This window comes from Globicephala melas, chromosome 10 (genome assembly GCF_963455315.2).
Source record: "Globicephala melas chromosome 10, mGloMel1.2, whole genome shotgun sequence".
In the NCBI taxonomy this organism is placed as follows: Eukaryota; Metazoa; Chordata; class Mammalia; order Artiodactyla; family Delphinidae; genus Globicephala; species Globicephala melas.
This window is the reverse complement of record NC_083323.1, coordinates 93,360,819-93,375,109: the sequence shown is the minus strand read 5'-3', so window position 1 is coordinate 93,375,109 and position 14,291 is coordinate 93,360,819. Positions and strand designations below refer to the sequence as shown.

The following is a 14,291-nucleotide window of genomic DNA, read 5'->3' as shown; positions in this document are numbered from 1 at the left end:
CTGCTTTTAATGGCAAAAAATTGGAAATAGCAGTTTAGATAGCAGAATAGAGAAACTGTAGAATGATCATCAATGAAATACTATTTAGCACTGAAAATAACTGACATAGATTTGTGGATCAACAGGGATCACCTCAAAACCATGATATATCTGAAAAAAGCAAGTGACAAAAGAATACATGAGACTACTTATACTAATTTTAAAAAGTGAAAAGAAGTTTAAATGTGTGCGTGTACATGGTAAAAAATACAGAGAGAGAGCGAGAGAGAACGAGCAAGAGACAGAAAGCAAAACATGCATGGCAAAGAAACACATCAAAAGTTACCTCTGAGCAAAGAGGGAGGAAAACAGAACAGGGGAGGGATACACAAGGGCTTCAAATTCTCCCTAATGTTTTTTTTTTTTTTTCACGAGAGAGGAGGAAGGAAGGTTCAAAAGAAAATATGGCCAAACACTAAGATTTTTTTTTAACATCTTTATTGGAGTATAATTGCTTTACAATGGTGTCTTAGTTTCTGCTTTATAACAAAGTGAATCAGTTATACATATACATATGTCCCCATATCTCCTCCCTATTGCGTCTCCCTCCCTCCCACCCTCCCTATCCCAGCCCTCTAGGTGGTCACAAAGCACTGAGCTGATCTCCCTGTGCTATGCAGCTGCTTCCCACTAGCTATCTATTTTACGTTTGGTAGTGCATATATGTCCATGCCACTCTCTCACTTTGTCCCAGCTTACCCTTCCCCCTCCCCATGTCCTCAAGTCCATTCTCTAGTAGGTCAGCATCTTTATTCCTGTCCTGCCCCTAGGTTCTTCTGACCATTTTTTTTTTTTTAGATTCCATATATATGTGTTAGCATACGGTATTTGTTTTGCTCTGACTTACTTCACTCTCTCTGACAGTCTCTAGGTCCATCCACCTCACTACAAATAACTCAGTTTCGTTTCTTTTTATGGCTGAGTAATATTCCATGGTATATATGTGCCACATCTTCTTTATCCATTCATCTGTCGATGCACACTTAGGTTGCTTCCATGGCCTGGCTATTGTAAACAGACCTGCAATGAACGCTGCGGCACATGACTCTTTTTGAATTATGGTTTTCTCAGGGTATATGCCCAGTAGTGGGATTGCAGGGTCATATGGTAGTTCTATTTTTAGTTTCTTAAGGAACCTCCATACTGTTCTCCATAGTGGCTGTATCAATTTACATTGCAAGAGGGTTCCCTCTTGCAAGTGCAAGAGGGTTCCCTTTTCTCCACACCCTCTCCAGCATTATTGTTTGTAGATTTTTTGATGATGGCCATTCTGACTGGTGTGAGATGATATCTCATTTTGATTTGCATTTCTCTAATGATTAATGACGTTGAGCATTCTTTCATGTGTTTGTTGGCCATCTGTATATCTTCTTTGGAGAAATGTCTATTTAGGTCTTCTGCCCATTTTTGGATTGGGTTGTTTGTTCTTTTGTGATATTGAGCTGCATGAGGTGCTTGTATGTTTTGGAGATTAATCCTTTGTCAGCTGCTTGGCTTGCACATGTTTTCTCCCATGCTGAGGGCTGTCTTTTTGTCTTGTTTATGGTTTCCTTTGCTGTGCAAAAGCTGTTAAGTTTCATTAGGTCCCATTTGTTTATTTTTGTTTTTATTTCCATTTCTCTACGAAGTGGGTCAAAACGGATCTTGCTGCGATTTATGTCATAGAGTGTTCTGCCTGTGTTTTCCTCTAAGAGTTTGATGGTGTCTGGTATACATATAGGTCTTTAATCCAGTTTGAGTTTATTTTTGTGTATGGTGTTAGGGAGTGTTCTAATTTCATTCTTTTACATGTAGCTGGTCCAGTTTTCCCAGCAGCACTTACCGAAGAGACTGTCTTTTTCTCCACTGTATATTCTTGCCTCCTTTATCAAACATAAGGTGACGATATGTGTGTGGGTTTATCAGTGAAATTGGCCTGTAGATTTCTTTGTGACATCTTTGTCTGGTTTTCGTATCAGGGTGATGGTCGCCTTGTAGAATGAGTTTCTGAGTGTTCCTCCCTCTGCTGTATTTTAGAAGAGTTTGAGAAGGACAGGTGTTAGCTCTTCTCTAATGTTTGATAGAATTCACCTGTGAAGCCATCTGGTCCTGGGCTTTTGTTTGTTGGAAGATTTTTTAATCACAGTTTCAATTTCAGTGCTTGTGATTGGTCTGTTCATATTTTCTATTTCTTCCAGGTTCAGGCTCAGAAGGTTGTGCATTTCTAAGAATTTATCCATTTCTTCCAGGTTGTCCATTTTATTGGCATAGAGTTGCTTTGTAGTAATCTCTCATGATCCTTTGTATTTCTGCAGTATCAGTTGTTACTTCTCCTTTTTCATTTCTAATTCTATTGATTTGAGCCTTCTCCCTTTTTTTCTTGGTAAGTCTGGCTAATGGTTTATCAATTTTGTTCATCTTCTCAAAGAACCAGCTTTTAGTTTTATTGATCTTTGCTATCGTTTTCTTCATTTCTTTTCCATTTATTTCTGATCTGATCTTTATGATTTCTTTCCTTCTGCTAACTTTGGGGTTTTCTGTTCTTTCTCTAATTGCTTTAGGTGTAAGGTTAGGTTGTTTATTTGAGATGTTTCTTGTTTCTTAAGGTAGGATTGTATTGCCATAAACTTCCCTCTTAGGACTGCTTTTGCTGCATCCCATAGGTTTTGGGTCATTGTGTTTTCATTGTCATTTGTTTCTAGGTATATTTTGATTTCCTCTTTGATTTCTTCAGTGATCTCTTGGTTATTAAGTAGTGTGTTGTTTAGCCTCCAGGTGTTTGTATTTCTTACAGATTTTTTCCTATAATTGATATCTAGCCTCAAAGCATTGTGGTTGGAAAAGATACTTGATACGATTTCAATTTTCTTAAATTTACCAAGGCTTGATTTGTGACCCAAGATATGATCTATCCTGGAGAATGTTCCATGAGCACTTGAGAAGAATGTGTATTCTGTTGTTTTTGTATGGAATGTCCTATAAATATCAATAAAGTCTATCTTGTTTAATGTATCATTTAAAGCTTGTGTTTCCTTATTTATTTTCATTTTGGATGATCTGTCCATTGGTGAAAGTGGGGTGTTAAAGTCCCCTACTATGACTGTGTTATTGTCGAGTTCCCCTTTTATGGCTGTTAGTATTTGTTCTTATGTATTGAGGTGCTCCTATGTTGGGTACATAAATATTTACAATTGTTATATCTTCTTTTTGGATTGATCCCTTGATCATTATGTAGTGTCCTTCTTTGTCTCTTGTAATAGTCTTTGTTTTAAAGTCCATTTTGTCTGATATGAGAATTGCTACTCCAGCTTTCTTTTGATTTCCATTTGCATGGAATATCTTTTTCCATCCCCTCACTTTCAGTCTGTATTTGCCCCTCAGTCTCAAGTGGGTCTCTTGTAGACAGCATATATACGGGTCTTGTTTTTGTATCCATTCTGCCAGTCTGTGTCTTCTGGTTGGAGCATTTAATCCATTTACATTTAAGGTAATTATCTATATGTATGTTCCTCTTACCATTTTCTTAATTGTTTTGGGTTTATTATTGTAGGTCTTTTCCTTCTCTTGTGTTTCCTGCCTAGAGAAGTTCCTTTAGCATTTGTTGTAAAGCTCGTATGGTGGTGCTGAACTCTCAGCTTTTGCTTGTCTGTAAAGGTTTTAGTTTCTCCGTCAAATCTGAATGAGATCCTTGCTGGGTAGAGTAATCTTGGTTTTAGGTTTTTCCCTTTCATCACTTTAAATATGTCCTGCCACTCCCTTCTGGCTTGCAGAGTTTCTGCTGAAAGATCAGCTGTTAACTTTATGGGGATTCCCTTGTGTGTTATTTGTTGAAACACTAAGATTTGACAAAGATGGATGGCAGAAATTCTACACTTTCTGTATGCTGGAACCATTTCATAATTAAGGGTGGAAAAACAAACAATAAAACATGAATAGACAAAAAAAGAAGCATTAATGACGATAGTCTTTTGTTTACAAGCAGCTCATGCAGCTCAGTATCAAAACAACAAACAACCCAATCCAAAACTGGGCAGAAGACCTAAATAGACATTTCTCTAAAGAAGATATACAAATTGCCAACAAACACATGAAAGAATGCTCAACATCACTAATCATTAGGGAAATGCAAATCAAAACTACAATGAGGTATCACCTCACACCAGTCAGAATGGCCATCATCAAAAAATCTACAAACAATACATGCTGCAGAGGGTGTGGAGAAAAGGGAACCCTCCTGCACTGCTGGTGGGAATGTAAATTGATACAGCCCACTATGGAGAACAGTATGGAGGTTCCTTAAGAAACTAAAAATAGAATTACCATATGACCCAGCAATCCCACTACTGGGCATATACCCTGAAAAGACTATAAATCAAAAAGAGTCATGTACCACAATATTCATTGCATCTCTATTTACAATAGCCAGGACATGGAATCAACCTAAGTGTCCACAGACAGATGAATGGATAAAGAAGATGTGGCACATATATACAATGGAATATTACTCAGCCATAAGAAGAAATGAAATTGAGTTATTTGTAGTGAGGTGGATGGACCTAAAGTCTGTCATACAGAGTGAAGTAAGTTAGAAAGAGAAAAACAAATATTGTATGGTAAAACACATATATGGGATCTAAAAAAAAAAAAAAAAAAAAAAGGTTATGAAGAACCTAGGGGCAGGACAGGAATAATGACACATATGTAGAGAATGGACCTGAGGACATGGGGAGGGGGAAGGGTAAACTGGGACGAAGTGAGAGAGTGGCATGGACTAATACATACTACCAAATGTAAAATAGGTAGCTAGTGGGAAGCAGCTGCATAGCACAGGGAGATCAGTTCAGTGCTTTGTGACCACCTAGAGGGGTGGGATAGGGAGGGTGGGAGTGAGACACAAGAGGGAGGAGATATGGGGATATATGTATATGTATAGCTGATTCACTTTGTTATAAAGCAGAAACTAAGACACCATTGTAAAGCAATTATACTCCAATAAAGATGTTTTAAAAATAAATAATGATAGTGTTTTGGATTTTCTTTTTTTATTTGCTAAACTGTCTTTAATAAACATGTGCCGCTTTTATAACAAAAAATAAACATCATAAACGAAGAGAAAAAGAGAAAAGGAAAGAAGGGGGAAAACCCACATTAAATACTAGAAAAAGTTATAACACTGTTATAATAAATAACTATCATACACACGAGAGGGGATATAAGAGATACATGTGATCAGGTAAGGGAAAGAACATACTATGCAAGGTGGGTGCATACACACGCAAAGTGAGTGCATGACTGTTTGGAATCAAAGAAGGCATAATGGAAGGGAGGCATTTGAACCTGAAAAGACAGAATTTCTTAAAATTTTAAACAAGTTACACATATATGCAAAAATATAAAACTTATATGATACAGAAATAAATACTCTTAACATATTAGTATGCTAACCTTACATACCTTTCTCAAGGTTTATGTGTTTGCATATTTCTCAAGGAATATACAAAAATACATACCTATATTTTTGTTAATAGTATACATATTGTCTGTGTGTGTGTGTGTCTGTGTGTGTGTGTGGTACACACATTTTTGGAGGCAATTTGCCAGTATATATAGTATATAGTTTGTGTGTGTATGTGTATTTATATGTGTGTGGGTGTAAAATATAGTTTTAAATTTCAAATAAAACTAAATCTTAATAAACATTACTATACAACTTAATTTTAAAAATCATCCTTCTATGTCAGTACACACAGATCTACTGAATGACTGTAATAATTACTGAATGATTGTAATATTTCATATCCCTGATATACTAGAATGTATTTCTCTGTGATAGACTATTACAAATAATGCTCAGCAAACACCATTGTACGACAGGGTCAGTGTTTCTGTAAGACTGCTATACGCAAGAGAAAGTTACCAGCAAATGGCCCTCCAAAAAGGTTCTACCAATTTCCACTTCTACAAAAGTGTACGAGAGCATGCCATTTTCTACCATTCTGGCCAATGTTGGGAATAATCAACACCACATTTTATGACTCTGATAGATATAAATAGTGTATTATTTTAATTTCATTTTCCTGATCGCTAGTGAGACCACACAGAGTATTTGGACTTCAGAAATTGGGGGTAGGGGAATAAACATGATTGTAAAGAGAGGACCACTGAGAAATGAGAAAGTAAAAAGTATATGAAGACAAACAAATTATTTCATTAAAACACACCAGGAATCTTAAGATCATTTGAGCTTGAGGATGAGTCTGTGAAAGGAAAATACCAACTTAAGCATGCAACCAGACTTTTTTTCTTCAGGTTCTAAGAGTACCCTGAAGGGTTTTTTTAGTATAGTTAGTGACATGATTAGAAACCATGCTTCAGAAAATTAATTTAGGAACAGTGTGTAAACTTTCAGGGGGGAAAAAATCAGCAGGCAGGAGACTAATCATAGGCTAGAATTCAGGCCAGAGATAAGACAAAGTAGAGCAGAAGAATTAGAAAAGGAGAAGAGATGCATTAGAAACATATTATTTACGGAGCCCAAATCAAGAAAATTCGCAAGTTATTACATAAAAATGGAGTAATCATGTTGATGGTTAAAGAAAAAGTGCTTCCCAACCAACTTGATGCTGACTATTCTTAGTGAATAAAACTGTAAAGAAATGTGTACAAAAATAATACAATAGAAGGAAAATACAAATGCTATTGGTGAATCATCTCAGTAACTCAAATCAAAATAAGGAAACACATTTCTTGGGTACCTGAGAGATCGCTGCTTTCAATTCGCCGGAGATCTGAATCAGCCCAAAAGAGTTTGCCCAATCTGCTATCAAGAGCTAAAGCAATTGGTTTACTTAAGCCACTGAAAAAGAGGACCTCCCGTTCTGTTCCATCTAAAGCAGCTCGTTCAATTTTGGGAGACCTTTCCTGAAGATTGGTAAAATACATATACCTGAAGAGAAAGGAGGAAACTATAAGTTTACCAAAGTAAGAAATCACACAAAATGAGAATACTGCTGTTGATTAAGACAAAAGGAAGTAAAATAATATTTTTAAATCTTATTTTAAACGTTTTAAAACATATGTTTTGAAGGTCATGGGATATATTTCAATTTCAGTAATAGTAACAAAGGGTGCACAGAAGTTCTTAGGGAGTTAACTTTAAGGAATTAATAAAACAAAGTGTTAGATACAGGCAGCCTTATGCTTTTGGAATAATACAATATAATAAATAAAATAGCAGTAATCAGAGAGATCTGGACACAAAATTTTAACTTTCTTCTCTATTAGTCTATTTCATAACTGAAAATAAGTCATATATGAATCATTTCTTATATTTAACTTCTATAGTTCATCTCTTTCCTGTAACTCCTTTGAAGTAAGCTACTTTCCCTGCTGAATTCCTTATCATTCATTCAGATTCAAGTAAGTATAATTTATTAAATGCAAAGCTCTATATTAAATGAAAGAAGGCATATTAGTTCTTATCATAAAAGAACCTAAAATCTAGTAGAAAACATAAGACTGAAAAACAAGTATAAGGTAAAGTGGAAAGGACTAAGTATAACTAGAGAGGTACAGACATAGAGCGGTGGGTATTTGAGAGAAGAGAATGTTACATCTGGCTGAGGGTGGGGCAGATCAAGGGAAACTTCACAGAGGATGTTACAGTTCAAACAGTCCTGGAGATATGGGTAGAAATTAGAATTAAAGCAGTAGTGACTAAGGAAGGAAATTCTAGACAGTAAAATCAGAGAAAGCAAGAATATACATGGGCTGAAAAGGAAGGCTGATGAGGGTTTCAGATGCCACCTTAGTAACATACCCTTTTTCTGGGTTTACCACAATGGCTCGAGGTCTGTCTTGCTCGCCTTTTAACACCACTCCAATCGATCTCCCATCTAATCTTGTTACATTAATGACATTGGTGGCCTCGCAAGTCCAATAGATGTAGCGGCTATAAATGTCAATGCTGAGGTCATAGGGCTGTATTTCTAGGTTCTGATTTGGAACTGAGCTCACAACCACTGTAAAGCCCTAAGGGAAGAAAAAGAAACACACACAGAAAATTGGATTCCAAGCCAGACAGCTCCGAGGAGACCACTCACAATACTTATACTTACGTGGTCACACACCTGAGAAGGAACTCTCAAGTCTCAAGCGACATTTCTTAGTGAACATTTCAAATGTTCCCTTTGGTTATTACAACATAAAGCAGTAGAGCGAGCTGAGGCCATATCGGTTGCTCTAAGAAGCTGATAGTGCACTGATCAGAAATGAGAGTGAGAAGGTGGCAGCTGTCCCTGTAAACCAGAGACAACTGCGGCTAGAACCACACTCTAGAAATACCTCTAAAGCGGTGGTGCTCAACCAGTGGCGATTCTGCATTTGCAAATGCCTCCACCAGGGGCACTGGCCAATGTCTGGAGACTTTTTTTTTTTTTTTTTTTTTGCGGTACGCGGGCCTCCCACTGCTGTGGCCTCTCCCGCTGCAGAGCACAGGCTCAGCGGCCATGGCTCACGGGCCCAGCCGCTCCATGCGGGATCCTCCCCGGACTGGGGCAGGAACCGTGCCCCCTGCATCGTCAGGCGGACCCTCAACCACTGAGCCACCAGGGAAGCCCTGGAGCCATTTTTGATTGTCACGCCTATGAGACTGTAACTGGCTTCTAGTGGGGAGAGGCCAGGGATGCTGCTAAATATCCTATGACGTACACGTCAGACCTCCACACAGAGAATTATCCAGCCGAAAATGTCAACAGTGCGGAAGCTGAGAAACTGCTCTAGAGACAATAGCAATTAGTCAGGGCTACAAACCACATCTATCAGTCATGTCCTTCTCTAATCCTCAAATCTACCCCCCACCAAATTTTCTTGTAAACAAAGCCAAGCAAAAAGAGAGGCTTTGTTCATCTGTTTTATCTGAATAAATTATATTTTATTTACTCGGCATCTCTGAGGTAACACTCCTTAATAAGGCTATCTCATTTATTTGCTATGTCCTCAGCTGTATAACAACAGCTATAATTTCTATCAACTAGTTATCAGCCTATTGGTCCTGGCCTACACCGTGTAAAGTGCATCTGTAGTACACCGCTACAACTATACCCCTAAATGATCCTCGGCAGCCCTAAATACACTATCTCCTTGCTCTTGTCAGACAAGACATGAAAAATAAGTAATCTAATCTCCCTAAATTTTAATGCATTAAAAATGCAACTTAACATTACTGTTAAAAGGAAAATGACAAATAATTATTTATAGTAATCCCGGTCTAATACTGCTTGGACACAGAAAGAAAGCAAAGAATTATGGACAGTGGTATGTAAATCATGACTAGAATGTAAGCACAGATAAGACGTGTTGATAATATTTTCATTCCTATCCCATAGTCACCAAATAATAGTTACCAAAACAAAAACAAAAAAAGATTAGACTAATGATAACATATCCTAGATGTAATTTTACTGAGACTGTGTTTTATGTTTCCCATCCGCTGAACCTTTTAAATACTAGTTAACTAGTAACACAACTATTATTTACTGAGGGCCCACTGTGTGGTAATGGGCTATGTGCTTTTACATTCCTTTCAGCTAAAAAGTTCATAAGAGTCCTAGTGAGTGACAAAGCTGAGATCAGAACCAAGTGTGTATTTGATTTCAAAGTTTCCAACACTCCATGTAAATGGAATTAAAAAAAGAAACTATATAAATGATACAGGTGGCACTGACAGTCATACTAATATATGAGTATAAGTTATTTTAATACAACACGATCTTCATTCTAACAGAATTATCAAACAATTGTTTACTCAAATATCATTAGGAGGGAAAAAAGCTGCTAGGTTCAGAATTTCAGTTTTACACACACACACACACACACACACAAGCGGAGTCAAGCCTTCAGTAAAATAGGATGGTTGGCTGGTCCAATTACTAGGCAGAAGAACTGGATTTTGAATGCAGCCCTGAATTACCTGGCTGCCATCTTCTTGTGCTTTTCGGATCATGTTCTGTCGTGAGTCAACCCAATAGAGTTGCTTGTCCAGCGGGTCATAGTCAATGGCCCGGACATTCCGAAGGCTGTGGATAGGAAGGATGATGTCAGGGCTCTGCTGTTCATCAATCACCATGCGGTTGATGGCACTCTTTTGACTGAAGAGCAGGAAAGTAGTTGGAGCTTAAAGAAAGAAAAAAGTAAATAGGAAACGTAGTTACCCTAAGTCTTGTATCACTCAAAGATTTGATCAGCCTGTTGTCTGTATCTCATACAAAACAGACATGTATGTTGAAAAGGTAAGGTTGAGATAAAACCCTTTGGAATGCCTCCAGAAACTCTCCTAGAGGTAACACTGATCGGCACTCTGGCCAAACCAGTTATGAATTTACCCCATGATAACAGCCAACTAGCCACTTTTTCTCTGTCTTGTCCACAGCGGTATCACAGGACACTTGATTTTAATGAAGCATTTAATAGAGATAGACAAAATTCTCCTGTCTGCCAAGTAAATAATCCTAACTCCTCCATAACCAATTCTTGTAGATGGAAGGAAGCCTGGGTCTCCACAGGTCAAAGAAGAAACTTCAAGATTGGTTTTAGTCTCACTTCTCACACTATTTAGTCACTTGATCTTAACTAAGGCCCTAAACCTCTCTGAGTCAAAATCTACTCAACTCTAAAATAAGGTCATAGCTATGTTGTCCTGCTCATTGACTTGCTATAAAAATTTTACAACATATGTGTAAATACTTTAAAAACTGTAAGGCATTATGGCAATTATACCTCAACAAAACATTGTAAGGCATTATGTAAATGTCAAGTAAAAATAACTACTGTTTATTATTATCAGTAGTAGCAGTAATAAACTTGGTATTAGTAGGATTCAAACCAACCCTCACTGGTTGCAGATATAGGCTTAATATTTTGCATAGTGGGTTGCAAGGAGAGGGAGCCAGTTAAAAAAAAAAAAAAAAAAGCACACTTAAGTTGATGCCCTAAATTTATGAAATGGGAAAATGCAACAGAGACAACACTTCCCTTTCCCAGGGACTAGGCCTCTGCATCTCTAACCTAGAAAAGGATAGCATCTGGCAGTGCTACCAAAAACTTCAAAGTCTAATAGCATTTTTTAAATCTTCATTTAAAATATATGTAAAAATTCTGTAACTACACGTTGCTCAGTCACCACCTAAATCCAGGAGAATTTTGTCCTTCTCAGGGATATAAACATAAATGGCCAAGACAGAACTCCCTGCTTTATTTCCCCTTAAACCCCATTCTTCACAGCTCCATTAATTGTGGTTCCCTGGTTGACTTTACGTTTACACCCAAATGTATACTGGCTTAAATCCCGAAGAAATTCACTGGTTCTCACAAAGAAACTTGGTATTCACAACACTGAAATTCGGCTTTGAGTTCCTCACTGGCTAAAAGTCCATACCTAGCTTGGAAGATTTAGAAAGTATTCCAATGATCCCACTGGAACTCTCCATTACCTGGAGTCCATGACATATTGATTTAACAATTTTCAGCAATTTTAGTAGAACCCATGCCTTAAGCAGTAAGAATACAGGTCACAACAGAGTAGTTAACAAGTTTCCCATCTTTTTTTTTTTTTAAAGAATTATTTTTTTGGCAGTACTACATTCTTGTAAATCAAGACAATAGAAAAAAAAAGTTCTGAATTCTAAATTTCCAACAAAATAAGCACCGCTTATACTAAGACATACAATGAAACTTAGAAGAAAGACCCCACAGTTTTAGGTGTCAACTTTTCCTGCCTGGGAAATAATCAAATATATATTTGGCTCCAAGTATGTTTCACTGGGTACTTTTTTTTTTTTTGAGTCAAGTTTTAACCTTTAATAAGATTCCACAATTAGGTGTTCTAGAAATGTAGATTAAGACAAAGCCAAATATGGCTCCAAAGAAATGCTCGTTTCAAAGTCTATGGATGACATTAATAATTACAGCTGGCTAAATATTTCTAAGAGGAAGCTAATGTTTTGACTTATTTACAAAAGTGACAAAGAATATGCAATTTTGTAAACCTCAATCCATCCTAATTTATGTAACCTCTAGCCACCACTCCCTCATCTCCTGCAGAATGCTTTCAAAACTGTCCTATGAGGCTGTCTCTGTTTTGCATTCCCACAACGAAGACAGCCAGCCACACGCAGAAGCTGGAGGATGATGTAGGAGGAAGCTCTTCAGCTCTCCTTTGAAGACACAAGTGTTCACCCAAAGCTGAAAGAAAGGTATTACTCTGGTGTAAGAACAGCATAAATGACAAGGCCAAGCCCACCATGTCTGACTGTGCCATCTGTGCATTGTGCCAAAGGCGCCAAGTAGGGACTGAAGTCCAGTCCACACTTCATTAGCCAAGTCAAGCACCTATGCAGCTGCATCTGCCCAGAGGAAACACCTTTTCCCAATTTGCACAAAGGTTCCATAGAGGCCAACCACTTCAGTACTGAACAAGGGATTACACAATTTGGCCTCCTCTCTGACTTAATTTCTATTCACTGTGTTCCAGAGACACTGGCCTCCTAGGTGTTCCTCTAATATGCCGAACATGTTCCCCCTAGGGCCCCTGCATTTGCTATTCCCTTTTGCTTGACAGGTCTTCTCCTAGATATCCAGCATAGCTCATTTTCTCACCTCCCTCAGTTCCGGACATAGTGTCACTTTTACAGTCAGGACTTCTCTCATGACCCTATTTAACACTGTGATCCTCTTACCCACCCTTTCTTGCTCTTAATTTTCTCCATAACACTCATCTCCATCTAACTCCTGACAGAGTTTACTCATTTAGTTCATTATCTGTCCCACTGAAATGTAAGCTCCATGAGGGCAGGGATTAATGTCTATTTTATTCAGTGCTACATTCTTCACTGGCTCAAATGATGCCCAGTGTGGATTAGGTGTTAGTAAATATTCACTGAAGGAATAAATGAGTAAACAAATGAAGAAACAAGCATGAGATGATGATAACTAAGGACAGCCCTGTAGCCATGATTTTGAAAGTAAGGAAATAAAATTATTTCAGAAAACTGGGAAAGAAAAGAAACAAGCATTTATTTAGGAACTCCAAGATGTCACACATCATACCAGATGTCATCCAATTCCCCAAATTACTCCATTTTATAGGTGAGCAAACTCAGAACGGTTAAGTAATTTCTAAAGAAAGCCTCAGAAAGGTTAAGTAATTTTTCCCAGGTCACAAAGCTGCTGCTGAATGGAAGAGCACATGTTTTTCCAAATCCTGTCCTGCTTCTTCATTCTTCTATTTAACGATGATTTCTTGAATGACTACTATTTACCGAACACTTTTTTAGGCACCTAAGATACATCAGTGGAAAAACAGGAAAAAAATGCTGCTTCATGGAGTTTATATCCCAGTAAACAGATAACAAGTAATAAGCATAATAAAGAGGCTATAGTATATAAATAACAGAGTGTATAAATTATACAGTATATCAGAGAGTGATTAAGTGTCACAGGAAAAAGAAAAATGGCAGGTAAGGGGCACTGGCAATGTTAGATACGGTGGAAGGATGACTTGCAATTTTAAATCGGGCAGATCAGGTCTCACTGTGGAGGTCACAATTAAGCAATGACTTGCAGGTGAAGTATATCCATGCAAGTATCTGCAGGAAGAACATTCCAAGTAGAGAAAATAAGCAGTATAACAGTCCTGAAGTAGGAGTAACTGGCATATTTGAAAACAGCAATGAGGCTGGTGTGGCTGCCATGGAGAGAGCAAGAGAGAGAATGGTAAAAGCTGAGGTTAGAGAAGCAAAGCGGGGGTGTGTGTGTGCGAAATGTGGGGTACAGATCATGCAGGAACTTGTAGGCCATTATAAGAACCAGGTTTTCACTCTGTGTGAAATGGGAGGTTTTGAGCAGAGTAACAACATGGTCTGATTTAGCTTTTGAAACACAGGTCTAGGAGTAAATTACACAATGTTAGAAAACTTTTTGAGGGCAAGTACTTTGTGTTAAACTTCTCTTGTAATCTGCTTTGGAATCTAATACATCTGTGCACAAATATTAAATAGTACTCATAAAAAGAACATGCAACAGGAAGCCTCTTGAAACACTGCCAATCATCTCAGAAAGAGCCAAAGACAGACATTAGGGACACTCAGCACTGATTTCTCAAGACCTTCACTCACCAACTAGCACACACTGGTAAAATCAGCCCAAACAATAATGACCTCAAAAGGTCTTTCCCTATTCTTCTGTCTCCAACACTTATTACCCCCATTTTCTCCTTC

The 14,291-nt window shown here is 37.7% G+C and overlaps 1 protein-coding gene across 2 annotated transcripts in view; it reads right to left on the bottom strand.

Annotated features, from left to right (window-relative positions):
- Window positions 1–14,291, bottom strand: part of LRP6 (LDL receptor related protein 6) — a 171,762-nt gene that overhangs the window by 23,422 nt on the left and 134,049 nt on the right. For both annotated transcript variants that reach the window (XM_030841440.3, XM_060306220.2), the window contains 3 exons: window positions 9,989–10,191; window positions 7,838–8,049; window positions 6,774–6,964 (listed from right to left, as the gene is read on the bottom strand). In XM_030841440.3, coding sequence (XP_030697300.1) covers window positions 6,774–6,964; window positions 7,838–8,049; window positions 9,989–10,191 — 606 coding nt within the window. The remainder of the gene's footprint in view (window positions 1–6,773; window positions 6,965–7,837; window positions 8,050–9,988; window positions 10,192–14,291) is intronic.